The sequence below is a fragment of the Notolepis coatsorum genome, assembly GCF_963971535.1.
Source record: "Notolepis coatsorum genome assembly, chromosome: 8".
Classification (NCBI taxonomy): Eukaryota; Metazoa; Chordata; class Actinopteri; order Aulopiformes; family Paralepididae; genus Notolepis; species Notolepis coatsorum.
Window position 1 is genome coordinate 53,744,919 of NC_140172.1, and position 21,888 is coordinate 53,766,806.

A 21,888-nucleotide genomic window follows, 5' to 3' on the forward strand; every position below is an offset into this window, starting at 1 on the left:
TTGCACTAGATTGATTTCAGGTTTTATAATTGTCACATGTTAAAAGAATCTTGTAACTTTGCACACGATTGTAAAAGTAGAAGGCCTGGGGACAGCTCTGCCCTTCATAGTATAATGAATGAGACATATGGTCAGTGATCCTAGGTCAGCACATCTAAGCTTTAAAAGGTAGAATCTGTAATGCTGTCAAACAGCACCCTCTAGACCAGGGGTGGCCAACCCGCGGCTCGCGAGCCGCATGCGGCTCTTTGCCCGTCAATGTGCGGCTCTTCCATCCATACTTTTTTATTTTATTTATTTTTTTTAACTTTTTTTTTTTTATGCCACTCATTTCATAAGAACGTAGAATAAACATTTAAGAAAATAAAATGGACCATTTGCATGTTCTTGGTATCTGAATCTATGGACATATATGGATCAGTGTCAGAAATAGTGTGTCTGTTACTAGGCTTGAGTAAATTGTAATGAACCAAAGGAGAATATCAATTCCATTTAAAAAAAAATTAAATTTTCTTTGACTGTGAATAACACGATGCTAAAATTTACCAGACCTGAAAAATCTAAGCAAATGAATAAAGGGAAGATGATTAAACAGAAGGTTTTGTAGATACAGTACTGAATTCTGCCATCTTTTTTATAATGTAAATTTCTCCACCATTTTTCATCGTATTGCAACACCGTTTTTTGCAAGACGTTCACAGAAAGGTAGAGAAACTAACTGCATTCTGTTTTATGGCAATAACGTTCAGGTTTGTGGGAGATAATCCCCAAAAATAAGAGAAATAAAAAAGTAAATACAGAAGTCAGATGATTGACAGGGGCTGGTGTGAGCTGGGTAGGGTAGTTATTCGAAATTCGAAAGCCCCGAGTCTCTTCCTTCAAAAGACTACACTCACTTTTGGCTGTGCCACTTCCTCCTGTCAATATGTGCCGGTTCCCGACTATATATCGATTATAGATATATTATAGATATATCTATAATCGTATATTTCACTAATAACAGTTAAAATAATTGGTAAACAAACGTAATGCTGAAAATATACACTTTTACTGTATATCTCGGGCTTAAGAGGTTAACCCTGTGAGGCCTAAATTAAAAAGACATTAGCAACTTCAGAGGCCAGAGGGTGGGACGTATAAACACATTTACTATCAAATAGCATTGTGAGGCTGAACAACAGGACCAATTGACTATATATATACTGTAGAAGTAGTAGTGGCGCCGAGTTGAGTGGCAGCCTTTCATAGCAGCTCCCACCCCCTTTACTTCTTACCTGTACCCCCCCCCCCCTCCCCCCCATGCTGCTATGATGCCTGAATTTCCCCAAGGGGATCAATAAAGGAATATCTTATCTTATCTTATCTTATGTGCTTAACATTTTTTAAATAAACATTCTTTTTTTAAATGGCTAAAAGTAGGGATGTCCGATATTATCGGCCTACCGATATTATCGGCCAATATTGGCATTAAAATGTGATATCGGAAAATATCGGTATCGGTTAAAAAAAATTATTTTATTTAATTTTTTACATTTGATTTAACCTTTATTTACCCAGGCAAGCAAGTAAGAACAGATTCTGATTTTATTTATTGTCAAAAGTATGCATAATGTTGTGTTAATTCCACGACAAGAGATATGTAATGTTAATTACCTGAAATGATTCCGTTTTGGGGGGGGGGGGGGGGGGCCCTGCATATATCGGTATCGGTTGATATTGGTATTGGAAATTAAGAGTTGGACAATATCGGTATAGGTAAAAAAGCCAATATCGAGCATCCCTAGCTAAAAGTGATTTTGTAATTTTGCAACCGTGGTCTCACAGGGTACTTTTAACCCTGTGAGGCCCAAATAAAAAATACATTAAGGCCAGAGGGTGAGACCTATAAACACATGAAGGGTGCCGTGACTGAAAAAAAAGGTTGAGAAACGCTGGTATATGGTGTGGCTCTTTGTGGTACCACAGTAATTTTTGTGGCTTTTAGTCTCTGACTGGTTGGCCACCCCTGCTCTAGGCAAAAAAGGCCCATTTGGTAATGCATTGTTTACATTCTTTGTCTTGGTGTGATGTAGTGGTTGGAGTTTAGCAACTTATTATACTAAACTCCAGTCCTCTCTTGGCAGCAGGCACATCCACACATAGGGCCCAAAGGATGCTTGAGCACCTGACCCTTTTCCCTCAGTGAAAAAGTGCCCCTTGGCTTGGCTGGTGTTAACCACGTAGGAACTACACAGGCAGAACTAATGTTTCATAAATAGATGGTAAACAAGCAAGTGGACGGTTGCCTAGCAACAAACATTTCCGGCTATGTAGAAGACATAGCCACAGCAAAGAAACATGAAGTCTACAGCGAGGGCCACAGCTTTTAGAAGTGGTTCATGTGTTCAGTATTCTATGATCAATAAATAATTGGAGTCATAGGAGGAGATTGTGTGTTTTAGAATGTCTAGAAGGATGGTTTGGTGTACTCAAGGGTCTTTGGCGTAGATGAAGGTGGAGCCAGCTGAACGTACTGGCCGTGTACCGGAGAACTTACTCCCCCTCGCTTAAAGGAACAGCCTGTGTGGCCGAACCCCTCGCCAAACAGGCAAGTTTGGGCTGGATAGCCCTAGAGGTTAGACATACTAGCTACTGTAGACATTAGACATCGGCGCCGTTGTCCCTGGCCTGCACAGAAGGAGGAGGGGGCCCCCAGTGGGTATGGTCCTCCCAGACAAGGCCCATGGATTTTGAGGAAGGGGAGCTCCAGGGGGGACTCAGGGCATGGGTGCTGACTCAGGGCTGTCCCTGGCCTGCGTGGTTGGAGGGAAGCAGAGTCTTGATTCATTGGGGCCTGAAGGGCTGGGGTGGAGGTGAGACGTGCAAAGCTAAAGCTTGGAACTGGTGGAGGAGTGAACGGTGAGTGGGGTTTATATCTTAGCTGATGAGGAACACCTGGTGTTAATCAGAGTTGAATGCCTGAGAGTAATCAGAGGTAATGGGCCCATGTGAGAATTTGGCCATGCAAGAGAGAATTTGCTCATTTGACTTGAGGTAGTGGTTGAGGCACTCGTGAGAATGTGGAAGAGAAGTAATTATGTCTTGGCTCATTGATGAAGCAAAATAGTGAACTGATGGTCTTTGATCATAAATCCTTTTTCCTGAATCAGCGGCACTTTGGCGACCACTAGTGGCTCGGGTGTGCATATTTTGTAATACAATATATCGAATTGAAGGCTTATTTGTTGCCTGTCGATAGCCCTTTCACGTGACAAAATCCGTTCAGCGGTTCTCGAGTTACATGCCGGTATTTTAGGCTTGTGCAAAGTACACGTATTGCGCAAAATACCACTCTTGGGGCTCTAGTTCCGTCAATAATTTATTGTGGAGGGTTGTAGCCAATGAGTGTGGCTTTCCAATGCTACCCCACGTGGGGATGTATGAATCAGGGATCTACTGTAGGTGAAAAACTAATGAGCGAAAACAGGAAGAGAAAAACAGCCGAATGAATTGAAGTCTATGAGAAAACTGAGTTTTTCATTGTACACAGTTTACCAAAATCACTCCTAATCACTCATTTCTGAATGGATCTTTAGGAAATTTGGACATGTACTACTACAAGGCTTCAGGCTATGGATCTCGGGCGTTTTTCTTAAGCCATACCACCTTCTGGGGAAATACTACCTCTGGACTACTAACTACTACGGAAAAACTTGAGTAACAACTCAAGTTCAGACCTATGTTATTCTATTTCATTAGAACTAACAGTGTTGGGCATGTTACTGTAATTGTATCGCTTAATTTAATGACTAAAGTAAGGCTTTACAATTTCTAAAATACTAATCATATTACAGTTACTAATCAAAGTAACGCTGCATTACTGCGTTACATCGTTGCCAGAATGCAATGCATTTTATGTCCTCCTATAACATTATATTACGATTTACGCGGTATTCAGTTGATGACGTCTTACGCTTGCGGACCGGCAGGTCAGAGCGAGGTCACGCCGGCTACAAGCCAAAAAGCAGCATGCATGTAGGGTGAGGAAGATGGGTAACGTTACGCATTCAATAGCTGTCCATTGTTAACTATGTGGAGGTAGCAAAAAGTTTGCAACCGCAAAAAATCTAATTTGATGAAGCATCTGACAATGTGAAAATTGACGCATAAGAAACCTGCTGCTGACAGGGAAGCCTCTACCAGTGCCAGTGATGGATGTACTCTGGCAACAGATTAATGAAACTCTGTGGGGGTGAAAACCTGGGATAGTGTGAATAAATACTGTATAGAGAATAAGGATAGATTGGGTTAGAATATGGATACCAGAATAATAATGAGAAGATAAAGAACATAAATGTTCTCATGATGCAGTATATATTAGGGGTGTAATGGTACACAGAAGCCTGGCGACAGTGGCTCAGGAGGTAGAGTGCATGTTGATAAGAGTATTAAACACAATATCCCTTTAAGTTTAAGGTACATTTTGAATAGATAAAAAATTTGTATTAATATGTGATTAATCACAGATAACTATCAGAACGCCCGACAACACACGTTAATGTCCCCATGGGCCGGACACGTCTTCTTTAAACAAGTCAAGAAGAAACATCACAATAAATCAAGAACAATCAGGCAAATCTGAAGAAAGTGATGCCATCCTTTTTTCAGTACATCGCCTGCTCCACCAGAGGGGGAAACACGCTCGACCACTGCTACACCCCGTTCAGAGCCGGCTATAAAGCGGTACCGGCTCCGCCATTAGCGGGAGCTACAAGCACATCTGATCATGACTCTATTTTCCTCTATCCTGCTTACAGGCAGAGATCACGTGACACGACGGCGTGACAGTCTACACTCTGCGCAAGGCTGTTAAACTTGCAAAAAGGACGTATGCTGACAAAATGGAGGCACAAATGGCACAGAATGACACAAGAGGCTTATGGCGGGGACTGAGGATGATAACTGACTACAAAGTCAGCGCCCCCTCAATGGGGAGCGACGACGCCTCTGTCGCGGACCAGCTCAACTCCTTTTACGCGCGGTTTGGTGCAAACAGTGGCGCCGCTAGCTCAACGGCTAGTGACGTCACTGGCGCGCCGGCTGTTGTGGAGGGGGGGGGGGCATCCGCGGGGGGGCGGGGACGCTCTCTCATTGACGGTACACAGTGTGAGAAGAGCATTTATGCAGGTTAACACCAGAAAGGCTGCTGGCCCAGATGGAATAACAGGATGCATACTTAAGTCCTGTGCTAACCAGCTAGCCCCTGTGTTCACCACCATATTTAATCGATCCCTGGCGGAGTCAGTGGTCCCTGCCTGCTTCAAGATGTCTACCATTATCCCGGTACCAAATAAATCCTCCCCAACAGGTCTCAATGACTACAGACCGGTGGCACTCACCTCTGTGGCCATGAAATGTTTTGAGAGGCTGGTCAAGGATCACATTTGTGCCTCCCTCCCCAGTGATATGGACCCTATGCAATTTGCATACAGGCCAAACAGGTCCACTGATGATGCGGTCTCCCAAGTACTGCACAGCACCCTCTCTCACCTAGACCGTCAGAAGGGGGGCTATGTGAGACAGTTGTTCATTGACTACAGCTCAGCGTTCAACACCATAGTCCCCACCAGACTGGTGGACAAGCTGATCGAGCTGGGTCTGAGCTCCGCTCTGAGCGCCTGGATACTGGACTTTCTGAGTGAAAGGCCCGAGGCGGTCAGGGTGGGGGGTCAGACCTCCAACACCATCACCTTGAGCATCGGGTCACCCCATGGCTGTGTTCTGAGCCCCCTGCTGTACTCACTATACACACATGACTGTCAAGTCAAGAGTTTTATTTGTCACGGCATACAAGTATACAATGAAATGCGGGTGGTCTTGCCCGCAACGATGTGCAATACAGTAGTACAACATATAATAGATCCAATAGACAACATTGTGCAATAAACAGGTAACATAGTGGGACATCACGGTATTTGTACATAGTTATTTACAGAGCATGAAGGACATGCTAGGTCCCTTGGTAGTGCAATACACTGTTACTATACTATTTTTAAAGTGACCTTTCTTTGTGGCCATAAGTGTGGGCGTGTGCAGCATGAGTGAGTGCTTTCTCATGTTAAAGTGGCTGCTAGTGTGCGAGCGTGCACAGCGTGTGTGTCGTGTGTGTGCTAATGTGTGCTTGTGTGTGTAGGGTTCAGTGTTCTGTGATCCTCAGTGTTCATTGTTCAAGGCTCTGATGGCCTGGGGGAAGAAGCTGAGCCGAAGCCTCTCTGTCCTAGTAGCTGGTGTTCGCAGGCGTCTGCCTGACCTCAGCAGCTGGAACAGGCTGTTATTTGGGTGGTGAGGGTCTTTCATTATTCTGCAGGCTCTGGATTTGCACCTCTTGTTGTATAGAACCTGCAGGGGAGGTAGTGCAATACCCATGGTACGCTCGGCAGAGCGCACCACTCTCTGTAGGGCCTTCGTGTCCTGTGCCGTGCTGTTACCATACCAGGCAGTGATGTTTCCAGTCAAGATGCTCTCTACAGCTCCGGAGTAGAAGGACTGGAGTATCTTCCCCGATACTCTGAACTTCCTTAACTGTCTCAGGTGGTAGAGGCGCTGCTTCGCCTTTTTTACAACTGTGTCTATGTGTGTTGACCATGTCAGATCCTCTGAGATGTGGACCCCCAGGTACTTAAAGCTGCTCACCCTGTCCACGGTGGCCCCGTTTATCCTCAGTGGTGTGTGTGTCTCCTGCTGTCCTCTCCTATAATCCACGATCAGCTCCTTGGTTTTACCAATGTTCAGGAGCAGGCTGTTGTCCTGGCACCAGCGTTCCAGTACCTCAACCTCCTCCCGGTAGGCCTTCTCGTCGTTGTCCGAGATCAGCCCCACCACCACCGTGTTGTCTGCGAACTTCACTATGGAGTTGGAGCTGAACTTGGCCACACAGTCGTGTGTGTATAGTGAGTACAGCAGGGGGCTCAGAACACAGCCCTGGGGGGACCCGATGCTCAGGGTGATGGTGTTGGAGGTCTGACCCCACACCCTGACCGCCTGGGGTCTTTCACTCAGAAAGTCAAGTACCCAGGCGCTCAGAGCGGAGCTCAGACCCAGCTCGATCAGCTTGTCCACCAGTCTGGTGGGGACTATGGTGTTGAACGCTGAGCTGTAGTCAATGAACAACAGTCTCACATAGCCCCCCTTCTGACGGTCCAGGTGAGAGAGGGTGCTGTGCAGTACTTGGGAGACCGCATCGTCAGTGGACCGGTTTGGCCTGTATGCAAATTGCATAGGGTCCATATCGCTGGGGAGGGAGGCACAAATGTGATCCTTGACCAGCCTCTCGAAACATTTCATGGCCACAGAGGTGAGTGCCACCGGTCTGTAGTCATTGAGACCTGTGTGGCGAAGTTCAGCTCCAACTCCATAGTGAAGTTTGCGGACGACACAGTGGTGGTGGGGCTGATCTCGGACAACGACGAGAAGGCCTACCGGGAGGAGGTTGAGGTACTGGGACGCTGGTGCCAGGACAACAGCCTGCTCCTGAACATTGGTAAAACCAAGGAGCTGATTGTGGATTTTAGGAGGAGACAGCAGGAGACACACACACCACTGAGGATAAACGGGGCTACCGTGGACAGGGTGAGCAGCTTCAAGTACCTGGGGGTCCACATCTCAGAGGATCTGACATGGACAACACACATAGACTGAGTCGTAAAAAAGGCGAAGCAGCGCCTCTACCACCTGAGACAGTTAAGGAAGTTCAGAGTATCTGGGAAGATACTCCAGTCCTTCTACTCCGGAGCTGTAGAGAGCATCTTGACTGGAAACATCACTGCCTGGTATGGAAACGGCACAGGACAAGAAGGCCCTACAGAGAGTGGTGCGCTCAGCCGAGCGTACCACGGGTACTACACTACCACTTCTGCAGGTCCTATACAACAAGAGGTGCAAATCCAGAGCCTGCAGAATAATGAAAGACCCTCACCACCCCAACAACAGCCTGTTCATGCTGCTGCGGTCAGGCAAACGCCTGCGAACACCAGCAACTAGGACAGAGAGACTTCGGCTCAGCTTCTTCCCCCAGGCCATCAGAGCCTTGAACACTGAACTCTCCACACACAAGCACACATGAGCACACACACAACACACACACTGTACACGCGCACACACTAGCAGCCACTTTAACATGAGCACACACACACTCATGCTGCACACGCTCACACTTATGTTCACGTTACAAAAGGAAAGGTCACTTTAAGAATAGTATAGTATAACTTGAGATTGTATAATATAGCATTGTATAACAGTGTGAGAGAAAATGGTGGTTTTTTCAATGTATATTTGGTTTATAAAACTGATATAAAGAGACGCTTTAAGAGGGTAATATCATTATCATCACGGGATGATATTGACGGTGGTGGAACCAGTGGTTTCACAGGCACAGGCCGCGTCAGCGAGGGTGTTTGTTATGAATTCCTTGTAAGAACAAAGATAACAGATGCAACAGTGAATGAGACGTTTTGAAGTGTGTGTAAAGGTTAAACGCGGTTGTCATGACAGTGCGTCGCCCTGACAACCAGAAGAGGGGCGGGGCTATCGTTTCTACGACGAAGATCTATAAGTCGAACGGTGTTTCCGGGTGTAAGGCAGACTAGAATCTGACCAAGAGCGAGTAGGACTGAGATCACACAGAAGACACTCTCTCCTCTCATCGAGAGGGGGGGGGGGGGGGGGGGGGAAGAATGCCACATCATCATTAGCTTCGGCTACCACGAGGATGGTCTTGGCTAACAACTAGGCCTGACCACTATTGGACTGAAAGGACAATCTGAACATACCGAGAGATCATTAGAATAGACTCTTCAAGGACAATACAATCTGTTAACATCTGAGCTGAGGTTTCTGTTTATAGCAATAAAACCACGCTTTTCCTTGTAAGGTATTTCACGTTGTCGGAGTGTCGAATTCTTATGGAGGTGGAGAATTATTATGGTTTGCGGATTGTACTAACGGGGTGAGATAAGGATCTTATCTGCCAGTATCGGAGACGTCAGGACCATTAAAATGACACAACGCAGAGGAATTGGATGGAGAGCCAACCAGACGAAGACGTGATACTGGCCAGTTTGATCAGGATCTAACAGTTGGTGCCGTGACCCGGATTATTGCTTGCTTTGAAGTTGCTTGAAAGGAAGAGACTGTGTGCAGTGCCGAGGCGTGAAGGGGTAGCCATGGACGCGAGCCAAGCCAGCGAGCGAGCAAGGCCAGCGCCATGGACCCAGCGAGCAAGGCCGGAGAGATAAACAGCGCCATGGACCAGAACAACTGACGGTGAAAAGATAAAGTGAGTCTCAACAACTTCACAAGCCAATAAGAAAACGAACAATAGTGTATCCGTAAACGTAATTAGTTTGAAACAGAGAGAATGCCAGCTGTAATAGTGTGTTTGAATAACAGCAGAGCGGCACCGGGTTTTGTTTTGAAAATCGAGAGTCTTATCTACAGAGCACAGAAGCCACTGTATAGGAGATGGGAAGGAAGGCAAAGGGGAGATGTTCATTCAATTAAAGGGGCAACATCGTATTTAGTTTGATTACTGTTCAAAATGCAGAAAGCGGGAAGCGGGACTGTGACGTGAAGGGAGCAGTGAACAAACGTTACGGGTGTGGTCGGTAGCGAGAGAATGTTTGAGGCATTAAAGGGACGGTGAAAAAAAAAAAAGGGAAACAAATTTAGCAGACAATGGAGCAGAGCCACGAGGGGTTTAGAACCAGGAAGTGACACGTCAGCTACAATCCTCTAGACTGAGTTTGGCCGCCATCTAGGGGGGCAGTGGGATAATACAGGCAAATGGAGGAGGAGTAGGTCGCCACCTAGTGGCGGAGGGGGGGGGGTAGTGCTGGGGAGTTTCCATTACCCATAGGGGAATATTTAGAGTTTAATTCAATTAAGGAGTTTAATTGCGGAGGGGGGGGGGAGTGCTGGGGAGTTTCCATTACCCATAGGGGAATATTTAGAGTTTAATTCAATTAAGGAGTTTAATTGCGGAGGGGGGGGGGGGTAGTGCTGGGGAGTTTCCATTACCCATAGGGGAATATTTAGAGTTTAAGTTAATTAAGGAGTTTAATTTTTTCAAAATTACCAACTGCTTGTGTGTATACACGGTGGTGTATGTGAGAACTTTGTAAAGGAACTCAAAGTAGGGTATATAGAGCGACGTGACAGCTCCAGGGCGACGGTAGACAGCCCCGTAGGGTATAGAGCGACGGGACAGCTCCAGGGCGACGGTAGACAGCTCCGTAGGGTATAGAGCGACGGGACAGCTCCAGGGCGACGGTAGACAGCCCCGTAGGGTATAGAGCGACGTGACAGCTCCAGGGCGACGGTAGACAGCCCCGTAGGGTAGAGCAACGGACAGCTCTGTTGTATGTTAGATAATAGTACGAGTACGTGTATGTGAGTTAGGGGCAGGGAACCAACCTGCTCTGTTGTATGTTAGAGCGATGCTCTGTTGTATGTTATTATCATAATAATAATATCGATATACAGGTTTAATTAAATACGTTTAATTATGAAATAAGAGGGAGTTCGATCTCCAGTGGGGCCTTCTCACACCTAATAAATAGGCAGAGTCTTGAGGGGACACGTCACCAGAAAGAACTGGCGCGCGCTGGGGGTCACCCGTGGGACGAACAGATAGAGCGCGGAGTGGGTATCGTTTAGCTGCTGGTCTCACGCCGGAAGACAACAAAACAGGGAACAGCCCTGTAGGATTAGATATGGGTGTTGAGAAGGTGGGGGACTAATAGAGAACAAATAGCGCCATGGGCTATAGGACACTCACACCGTCCAACAGTCTGAAAGGGCGTGGCCATGGCAGGGGCTTGCAGGAGAAATATATAGAGAACGAGCTGCAGGCCCAAAGCCACGGTAGACTAATAGAAAACACAGGGTCGGGCGGCTAGGTGGTGTAGTGGGCAAGGCACTCGCCACCAGTGTGGAGACGCTAGGATTCGCGTGTTCGAATCCAGCTCTCCACATTGTTTTCAGTTTAGCTGGTCGTCCGCAGTAATACACATTGGCCGTATTACGGGGAGGGAAAACTGAAGGGTGGGGATCGAACGTTGTGAACAAGCGACTCCTACGAGTCGGTTGGTGCGCCTGCGCAGTAGAATCAGGAAGTGTCGGGGGCAGCGTGAGCCTCCCACGCGTTACTCCTCGACACTGAGAGATCGAGCTGCGCAGGTGAAAAGATGCGACTGCTGTTACCTCAAGTACCGGAGGGGACTTGTGCTATGTATGACTTAGTCCACATTGCAGCCGGCTTGTGGGAGGCAAGAAACAGCGTTCGTGACAGGGGAGGGTTGAATTGGATGATACGAAATTGGGATGGGAGAAAATATAGAAAAATGGGAGAAAAAGTGGATAAAAAAAAAAGAAAACACAGGGTCGAGTGTACAGAAAAACTGCCGGCGTGGTGTTTCTGCTTTCAGAGTCTGGAGAGGGCCGACGGCGGTGGAGATGAGCCTCAACCAAGATGACCAACAGGGCGGAGACGGCCAACAGGGCGGAGACAGCCAACGGGGCGGAGACGGCCGACGGGGCGGAGTCCAGCGGTCGCAGGCGTTGTTGCCCAGGGGAGAACGAGGCGGACATCGGAGGGGGCTTCCCTGTCGAGACGCTGTTTAGAGAGCGTTTTGAAACAACAGAGCATGGGCGGTGAATCATGGACAAAACAGGGACTTCCTTTCAGAGTCAATCAGGAGATCGAGAGACGAGACAACAGCGAGAAGTCCTGTGTTCATTGATTAGGAGTATGAGATATAAATGGAGGATTCATATATAAGATATATGTATAGAAGGATATATATATAGAAGGTAGATAAGAGGGAGAACAGTAAAACAACAGGATATAATTATTGGGAGCAGACAGGGGGGCTCCAATGGTTATGAGTCGTTGGATGTTGTTGGTTTTGGTGGTCGGTTTCGGTTCCCTTTGTGCACGAAGGGGGGGCGCAAACAGACATCAGGCAGCAAGATCACTGGGTTGACCGTGGGCCGTCTTCATTTCTTGTGCACGAGAGATGAGGTGGGTTTGCTTCAACCACAGGCTATTTTTGGCATAATTAATAAAAAAAACAAATAATGATTTATGATTCTGAAGGGGTGATAAGAATCAAGGGGGGATTGAGAGAAAATGGTGGTTTTTTCAATGTATATTTGGTTTATAAAACTGATATAAAGAGACGCTTTAAGAGGGTAATATCATTATCATCACGGGATGATATTGACGGTGGTGGAACCAGTGGTTTCACAGGCACAGGCCGTGTCAGCGAGGGTGTTTGTTATGAATTCCTTGTAAGAACAAAGATAACAGAGCGAGGGAGAGGGGTGACCTCTTTAATGCAACAGTGAATGAGACGTTTTGAAGTGTGTGTAAAGGTTAAACGCGGTTGTCATGACAGCGCGTCGCCCTGACAACCAGAAGAGGGGCGGGGCTATCGTTTCTACGACGAAGATCTATAAGTCGAACGGTGTTTCCGGGTGTAAGGCAGACTAGAATCTGACCAAGAGCGAGTAGGACTGAGATCACACAGAAGACACTCTCTCCTCTCATCGAGAGGGGGGGGGGGGGGGGGAGGAAGAATGCCACATCATCATTAGCTTCGGCTACCGCGAGGATGGTCTTGGCTAACGACTAGGCCTGACCACTATTGGACTGAAAGGACAATCTGAACACACCGAGAGATCATTAGAATAGACTCTTCAAGGACAATACAATCTGTTAACATCTGAGCTGAGGTTTCTGTTTATAGCAATAAAACCACACTTTTCCTTGTAAGGTATTTCACGTTGTCGGAGTGTCGAATTCTTACGGAGGTGGAGAATTATTATGGTTTGCGGATTGTACTAACGGGGTGAGATAAGGATCTTATCTGCCAGTATCGGAGACGTCAGGACCATTAAAATGACACAACGCAGAGGAATTGGATGGAGAACCAACCAGACGAAGATGTGATACTGGCCAGTTTGATCAGGATCTAACAAGTGTTTGCCTCATCCGTAGCCAACAGTGTATTGCACTACCACAGGACCTAGCATGTCCTACCATGCTCTGTAAATAACTCATGTAGATATACCGATATGCCCTACTTTGTTTACTTGTTTTATTGCACAATGTCGTTCTATTGGATTCTTATTATATATTACTATTGTATTATGCACATCATTGCGGGCAAGACCCCCCGCATTTCATTGTATACTTGTATGCCGTGACAAATAAAACTCTTGACTTGACTTGACTTGAAGAACAAAACAAAAACACCATGAAATCAAAAATAAAATGTAAAATAAATAAATGCAACACTCCCAGACATACCCCATGCGAAGGTAAGGAGAAAACTCACTAAGAATCTAGTAATAGGAAAAAAGCACCACAGGCAATGTGGAGGGGAGAAACCACAGAAGGGCCGTTCAAGGGGGGATCTCCCTTCTTAGATGTCGGTGATAGTAGTGTTGCTATAAAACAGGCGAAACAGTTAATCACGATTAAATATTTGAATCGATTGACAGCCCTCATTTTAAGTATATTAAATGTTGATACCAACTTGAGTTGATACTACAAGTATTTTTTTCTAACCTCAAACGGCCCACATGTGGGCCCTCTTGAGGATGATTCGCGATGCGCCACTTTGCCGACCTCTAGCGGCTCGGGTGTGCATTTCTTTTAATGCAATATATACAGAATTATAGCCCTATTTGTTGCCTGTCGATTGCCTTTTCAGGAGACAAAATCCGTTCAGCGGTTCTCGAGTTACATACCGATATGTAAAGGTGCTCCCATGGTCGAGCGGACTCTACGCGGACTGGACTCCGTGGAGGTCCGCTGGACTCTTTGAGCTTTCATAGTCGAGCGGACCTCCGCGGACCTCCGCAGACCAATTTCCTACATGTCTCGCGCCAGTTTACACAATTTCCCCCCCGCTGTTCAACTTCTGTCATGTCGTGTCATCCGATGTCAAAATAAAGAGTCTGTTATCTCCGTTTCCAATATTTCGATAATAAAACAGGCAGTTTTACACACTTGAATAACAGGTATATAGGCAGCGAGGTGCAACGTACCGTATAGGCTTGCTCAACGAGGTGGACAGCGCGTGGTGCTGAAATGGTAAACACGCATTGCGTGGAGCGAGTGGTCAGAGTAAAATGCAGATCGGCGTCACAGGTTGATGTCAACCAAAACACAGAGCAACATTTTGTGTGACACAAAGTGAGCGGCGCGGACGTCCACGCATTAGAAAATAGGAGCTTCGCACTTGGAGTCCGCTTTGAGTCTGCATTGAGTCCGCTTTGGGTCCGTGCGAGTCCGCTCCGTGTACGGTCCACTTGACTATGGGAGCACCTTAAGGTGTGCGCCAAAGTACATGGCAGAGCTTTTATTCTTTTTATTACCACCCCCGACTCCCAGGGCTCTAGCTCCGTCAATCATTTGGCGGTCTCGAAAATGATTGGACATGGTTATAGCCAATTAGTGTGGCTTTCCAATGATCCCCCACGTGGGGTTCTGTGAATCAGGGATCTAGGGGAAAAGTCATGAGCGAAAACAGGAAGACAAAAAACCGCAGTTTACCAAAACCGCAGTTTACCAAAATCGCTCCTAATCACAAATTTCTGAACGGATTTTTATGAAATTCGGACATACTACATAAGACGTCAGGACCCACTGTGTTTTCCAGCTCATACCCATTTTTTTCTTTTTCATTTCTATATTTGGATATTGCTACTACAGAAAAACGTGAGTAACAAGTGATTATTGTATCAGAAACTTCTGAATGTTATCTTTCAAAAGAGACCAGGCTTATGCATGTGCTATACGTATAAAGTATAAAGATACGCTTTTCAAAAAAAGTATGCAGTCCTCAAGTTCAAGTTTAAAAATGGCCACTTTTCTGGGCGCCAGTTAACACTAGCACAGCCATGGAGAAAATGTCACTGATTCCCGCCGGGAACGGGTCAGATGACCCGACAGCTTATATAATATAATAATATAATAATAAACTTTATTTGTATAGCACTTTTTATACAGAGGTTGCAGTTCAAAATGCTTCACAACAGTAAAAAATACAGGCATGAGCGAGCATAAGTATGGTAAATCACAGTGTTTCACATTAGGATCTATCATCCAATAGGCTCTCTGTTTACAGTTTCATTCAGTAATACAAATAATAAAGTAGTTTAAAATGATTAAGTTTAAAAATAGTCTAAAAATTATAAAATAGAATGGACATACAACAACAGTAAAAAATACAGCCATAAGCGAGCATAAAAATGTAAAATGTAAATACAAAGAGATAGAGAGGTAGCAAGGTTAGGCAAATCACAGTTCTTCAGCAATACAAATAATAAAATAGAATAGATTAGATAGAGTAAAAAAGTGCGGTTTGATTCAGTTTAAAATAGGCTAAAAATAATAAGATAGAACGGACAGTAAAAAGTGTGATAAGATTGTTCAATAACGAAAAATATATAACAACAGAGCAGTGTATCGCTCTTAGTACTTTGAGTTTCCATCGCTCTTAACATAATACATCAGATATGATGATGAAAATGGCCCAGTTAGGAGAATCAACCTTGGCTAGGTGGTGATGTTCACGATGTACCTAACTGGAATGTTAAACAACTTTGCTAGCAGAGGAAAAGATTTAGGTCAGAAGTCATCCTCTCCTCACAACAGAGCATCACTTTAACATCATAGAACCGACATATGAATTTCATTGGAAGTGTATGAAAGTAGGTAGGGTAAGAATATAGCAAGGTATGGTAAATCACAGTGTTTCACATTAGGATCTAGCATCCCAATAGGCTCTCTGTTTACAGTTTGATTCAGTAATAAAAAATTGTCTAAAAATTATAAAATAGCACGGACATACAACAGGGTATTTAACATACAACAGCACAGTGTTTCACATTAAGATCTAGCATCCCAATAGGCTCTCTGTTTACAGTTTGATTCAGTAATACAAAAAATAAAAAATTGTTTAAAATGATTCAGTTTAAAAATAGTCATCAGTAAGAAGTAAAAAGTGTGATAACCGACACATGAATTTGATAGGCAGTGTATAAAAGTAGGCAGGGTATATGAGAAATATGAGAAAAATAAACAGTGTAAACTATATAATTACCTCTGAATATAAAAATATGAGGTTTACCACAATGAAATGTAGGTTTGAGTGACATTTAAAAAAAGATGTTATAAAAAAATATATATTATTATTTTTAATTTTTTGGATGGAAGAGCCACACATTGACGGGCAAAGAGCCACATGCAGCTTGCGAGCCATGGGTTGGCCACCCCTGCGCTAGATGCTCACAAAGTACTGTGACTTTCATAACGGCCCATTATGTGGAATAACGTTCTAATTACATTTTCCTGAAGTCATTTTGAAATTTCAGAAACCGTGCCAGATAAAACGGGTACTTTTAGGAAAAGTCATTGAGTGACAGAGCTGGAGCTCGACCGAGTGACGAGGATACATTTATTGAAAATGCCTAGGGGTCATTTGACCCCTTGTCGGCTGTGCTAGTGTTAAGAGGCTAAAGTATGCTCCAAAACCATGCAGTTCGGTACTAATTATATTTTCGCAGGTCCCTAAACTGTCTTAGAACCATACCTGTCAACCCTCCCATTTTCCCCCGGATTCTCCCTTATTTGACCCTTCTTTCCCGCCGTCCTTCCGTTTCAATATTGTCCTGTAAATTTCCCGTATTTTGCACTTCTTACAAAAAAGGCTACAATTCCCCTCCGTGAAGACAGGTGGCACCAGTGTAGATTAGAACATCTTGACAGGAAGACCGGACATGAAGACCGGAAGATTTAATTTCATTTAATTTCAAACCTTTAATCTAACAAAAAAAAAGTTTGGTTATCCTCATTTGAAACTATGTTGAGTTACATTCCAGTTAAATAAATAATGATGACATTGATATTGCATACTGTATGAAGCCTCCATCTGCCGTGATACATGATAAGACCAGTGTTTGTGAAGTGTTGGTGTTATAAGTGTTTGTAAGTGCGCCTGCTGTTGAGTGACCTATTCATCTTGATAAATGAAAAATATAAACGGTAAGCGTGCTTCTTGTTGGAGTGACTTCTCTATTGTTTGGCAATTTATTGATTAAATTGTTTAATGAAACCCTGTGTGTGCACCTGCTGCTTGGGTGCTGACTTCTATATTACTAAGTTATTGATTGATTTATGCAACTCATATGTTGTCTGTTGTCTCCAATTATGTGATGCTTTTGACCATAATTTAGACATTGAGGGCTCAACACTGCAAGACAAGTTGCAAAGGAGAGTAAGGAAGAGAAAGAGAGAGGCTGATTATGAGGTAAATGCCAGACGGCACAGCCGAAACATACCCCAAAAATGTCCTTGTGTGCCCTTTAATTTTGGTTGAGCACCTGCCTTCCAAAATATCTCTGAATGCCCCTGTCTGGCAGAGCCTGAGGTGTGGCCAGCAATAGCAACCTCTCCCCTATCCTCATTCAACTCCAACCCCACACATAAGACCAACAATTTAATAATAAAAAAAAGTGCAATACCAAGTGTGGCTCTTTTGCCTATAGGGCACTGTTTGACGACATTACAGAATCTACCTTTAATCTACCCTATAGAGTTTTGGAGGGACATGTCATTACTATGAACTTCAAAAGTAATATCCATCTAAAATCTATGGTCATTTTCACATCAACTGAATGAACAAATTGTCTTCAGGAGAAAATGTAATCCCTGGCAAAAGCTTGAAGCTAGAAAGCTAGCTCACCAGTTACTGTTTCACTGAGTTGTTCACATGCACAGGTCCTACACTTTTGTTTACAATTCACATTAACATTACTAAACAACAACAACTCTTCCAAGCTCATGTTTGGTTCTATTTCATTTAGATGTATGATGTGATGAAAATGTGTATTATTTTATATAATTATATAATAATAAATGAGCATTCTAAGAACTCAAGGGATTCATTATTCAGTTATTTTCCATACAAAATGGTACCAGAATGACCTGGTTACATGGCTTCTGCTACATCATGCGTATCATTCACATGTATTTTCAAAGGTCTTTCAATAGCCAATACCTTATTTTCTTTAGTATATCTGCACTCTGCAGATGTAAAAATAAAAAAATAAAAAAAAAGTTGACACATGGATTGACACAAGGGTGCTGATTATTTTAAAATGCCAGATATTGGCCCGATTAATGGGCTGGACCAATGAATTGGTCTATCACTAATCCACATTTATTAGTTAGAGAGCAATACCTCCTGTCCAGGTTGGTGGCTCTTACAGCTGCAAAGACCCGAGTCTTGAGTGTGAGTCCAGCCACAGGGATGGCCAGCTGCTGAACGTACGACGAGTCCTGTGCAAACAGACAACAGATAGGGAGGCGATCAGAATCAATCATAGAATCATAGAACCTTTCTACACAGGCCACTTTTAGATAACTCATTCCGTATAAAAACAGGCCACTTTTAGATAACTCCTTCTGTATAAAAACAGGCCACTTTTAGATAACTCCTTCTGTATAAAAACAGACTACTTTTAGAACTCCTTCTGTATAAAAACAGACTACTTTTAGAACTCCTTCTGTATAAAAACAGACTACTTTTAGAACTCATTATGTATAAAAACAGACTACTTTTAGAACTCATTATGTATAAAAACAGACTACTTTTAGAACTCATTCTGTATAAAAACAGGCTACTTTTAGAACTTGTTCTGTATAAAAACAGACTACTTTTAGAACTCATTCTGTATAAAAACAGGACACTTTTAGAACTCATTCTGTATGAAAACAGACTACTTTTAGAACTCATTCTGTATAAAAACAAGCTACTTTTAGAACTCATTCTGTATAAAAACAGACCACTTTTAGAACTCATTCTGTATAAAAACAGACTACTTTTAGAACTCATTCTGTATAAAAACAGACTACTTTTAGAACCCATTCTTTTTTCTTATTTTTTTAATCTTTTCCCCCCTCCTTTTTCCTCAGTTTTTCTCCCATCCCATTAGTCGTTATGCCAATTCCCAATCCCCTTCCTTGTCGCTGCGCACCTACCCCCTACGGTCGGTCTGGGAGAGTGGAGGCTATCACATGCTTCCTCCGACACATGTGTAGCCAATCAACCGCTTCTTTTCACCTGGCAGCGCGGACTCTCACTGAGAGGGTGTAACGTGTGGAAGGATCTACCCCCCTTAGATCCTTTCCTCGCTGAGCAGACGCCCCGACCGAACTGTAGGAGTCGCTGTTTACAACGACCAGGACCCACCCACCAGCTTTCCCACCCCTAACACTGCCAATTGTGTTAGTATGAACGACCAGCCAAGCTGGTAGCAATGCCGAGAGCTTGGCTCGAACCCAGCATCTCCTGCACTAGTGGCGAGCGCCTTGCCCACTGCGCCACTTAGCCGCCCTTTTAGAACCCATTCTGTATAAAAACAGGCTACTTTTAGAACTCATTCTGTATAAAAACAGGACACTTTTAGAGAACTCATTCTGTATAAAAACAGACTATTTTTAGAACTCATTCTGTATAAAAACACACTACTTTTAGAGAACTCATTCTATATAAAAACAGACTACTTTTAGAACTCATTCTGTATAAAAACAGGCCACTTTTAGAGAACTCATTCTGTATAAAAACAGACTACTTTTAGAACCCATTCTGTATAAAAACAGGCTACTTTTAGAACTCATTCTGTATAAAAAAAACAGGCCAATTTTAGAACTCATTCTGTATAAAAACAGGACACTTTTAGAACTCATTCTGTATAAAAACAGGACACTTTTAGAGAACTCATTCTGTATAAAAACAGACTACTTTTAGAGAACTCATTCTGTATAAAAACACACTACTTTTAGAACTCATTCTGTATAAAACACACTACTTTTAGAGAACTCATTCTGTATAAAAACAGACTACTTTTAGAACTCATTCTGTTTAAAAACAGGCCACTTTTAGAGAACTCATTCTGTATAAAAACACACTACTTTTAGAGAACTCATTCTGTATAAAAACAGGCTACTTTTAGAACTCATTCTGTATAAAACACACTACTTTTAGAGAACTCATTCTGTATGAAACAGACTACTTTTAGAACTCATTCTGTTTAAAAACAGGCCACTTTTAGAGAACTCATTCTGTATAAAAACACACTACTTTTAGAGAACCCATTCTGTATAAAAACAGGCTACTTTTAGAACTCATTCTGTATAAAAACAGGCCAATTTTAGAACTCATTCTGTATAAAAACAGGACACTTTTAGAACTCATTCTGTATAAAAACAGGACACTTTTAGAGAACTCATTATGTATAAAAACAGACTACTTTTAGAACTCATTCTGTATAAAACACACTACTTTTAGAGAACTCATTCTGTATAAAAACAGACTACTTTTAGAACTCATTCTGTTTAAAAACAGGCCACTTTTAGAGAACTCATTCTGTATAAAGCACACTACTTTTAGAGAACTCATTCTGTATAAAAACAGGCTACTTTTAGAATTCATTCTGTATAAAAACAGACTACTTTTAGAACTCATTCTGTATAAAAACAGACTACTTTTAGAACTCATTCTGTATAAAAACAGGCCACTTTTAGAGAACTCATTCTGTATAAAAACAGACTACTTTTAGAACCCATTCTGTATAAAAACAGGACACTTTTAGAACTCATTCTGTATAAAAACAGGACACTTTTAGAGAACTCATTCTGTATAAAAACAGACTACTTTTAGAACTCATTCTGTATAAAACACACTACTTTTAGAGAACTCATTCTGTATAAAAAAAAAGACTACTTTTAGAACCCATTCTGTATAAAAACAGGCTACTTTTAGAACTCATTCTGTATAAAAACAGGCCAATTTTAGAACTCATTCTGTATAAAAACACGACACTTTTAGAACTCATTCTGTATAAAAACAGGACACTTTTAGAGAACTCATAAAACACACTACTTTTAGAGAACTCATTCTGTATAAAAACAGACTATTTTTAGAACTCATTCTGTAAAAAAACACATTACTTTAAGAGAACTCATTCAATATAAAAACAGACTACTTTTAGAACTCATTCTGTATAAAAACAGGCCACTTTTAGAGAACTCATTCTGTATAAAAACAGACTACTTTTAGAACCCATTCTGTATAAAAACAGGCTACTTTTAGAACTCATTCTGTATAAAAAAAACAGGCGAATTTTAGAACTCATTCTGTATAAAAACAGGACACTTTTAGAACTCATTCTGTATAAAAACAGGACACTTTTAGAGAACTCATTCTGTATAAAAACAGACTACTTTTAGAGAACTCATTCTGTATAAAAACACACTACTTTTAGAACTCATTCTGTATAAAACACTACTTTTAGAGAACTCATTCTGTATAAAAACAGACTACTTTTAGAACTCATTCTGTTTAAAAACAGGCCACTTTTAGAGAACTCATTCTGTATAAAAACACACTACTTTTAGAGAACTCATTCTGTATAAAAACAGGCTACTTTTAGAACTCATTCTGTATAAAACACACTACTTTTAGAGAACTCATTCTGTATGAAACAGACTACTTTTAGAACTCATTCTGTTTAAAAACAGGCCACTTTTAGAGAACTCATTCTGTATAAAAACACACTACTTTTAGAGAACCCATTCTGTATAAAAACAGGCTACTTTTAGAACTCATTCTGTATAAAAACAGGCCAATTTTAGAACTCATTCTGTATAAAAACAGGACACTTTTAGAACTCATTCTGTATAAAAACAGGACACTTTTAGAGAACTCATTATGTATAAAAACAGACTACTTTTAGAACTCATTCTGTATAAAACACACTACTTTTAGAGAACTCATT

The 21,888-nt window shown here is 42.7% G+C and overlaps 1 protein-coding gene across 1 annotated transcript in view; it reads right to left on the reverse strand.

Annotated features, from left to right (window-relative positions):
- zpld1a (zona pellucida-like domain containing 1a) overlaps nt 1-21,888 on the reverse strand; it is a gene marked incomplete at its 3' end in the record, with an annotated part of 80,401 nt that overhangs the window by 22,569 nt on the left and 35,944 nt on the right. The window contains exon 5 of the mRNA XM_084319846.1: nt 18,291-18,388. Within this exon, the coding sequence (XP_084175972.1) occupies nt 18,291-18,388 (98 nt within the window). The remainder of the gene's footprint in view (nt 1-18,290; nt 18,389-21,888) is intronic.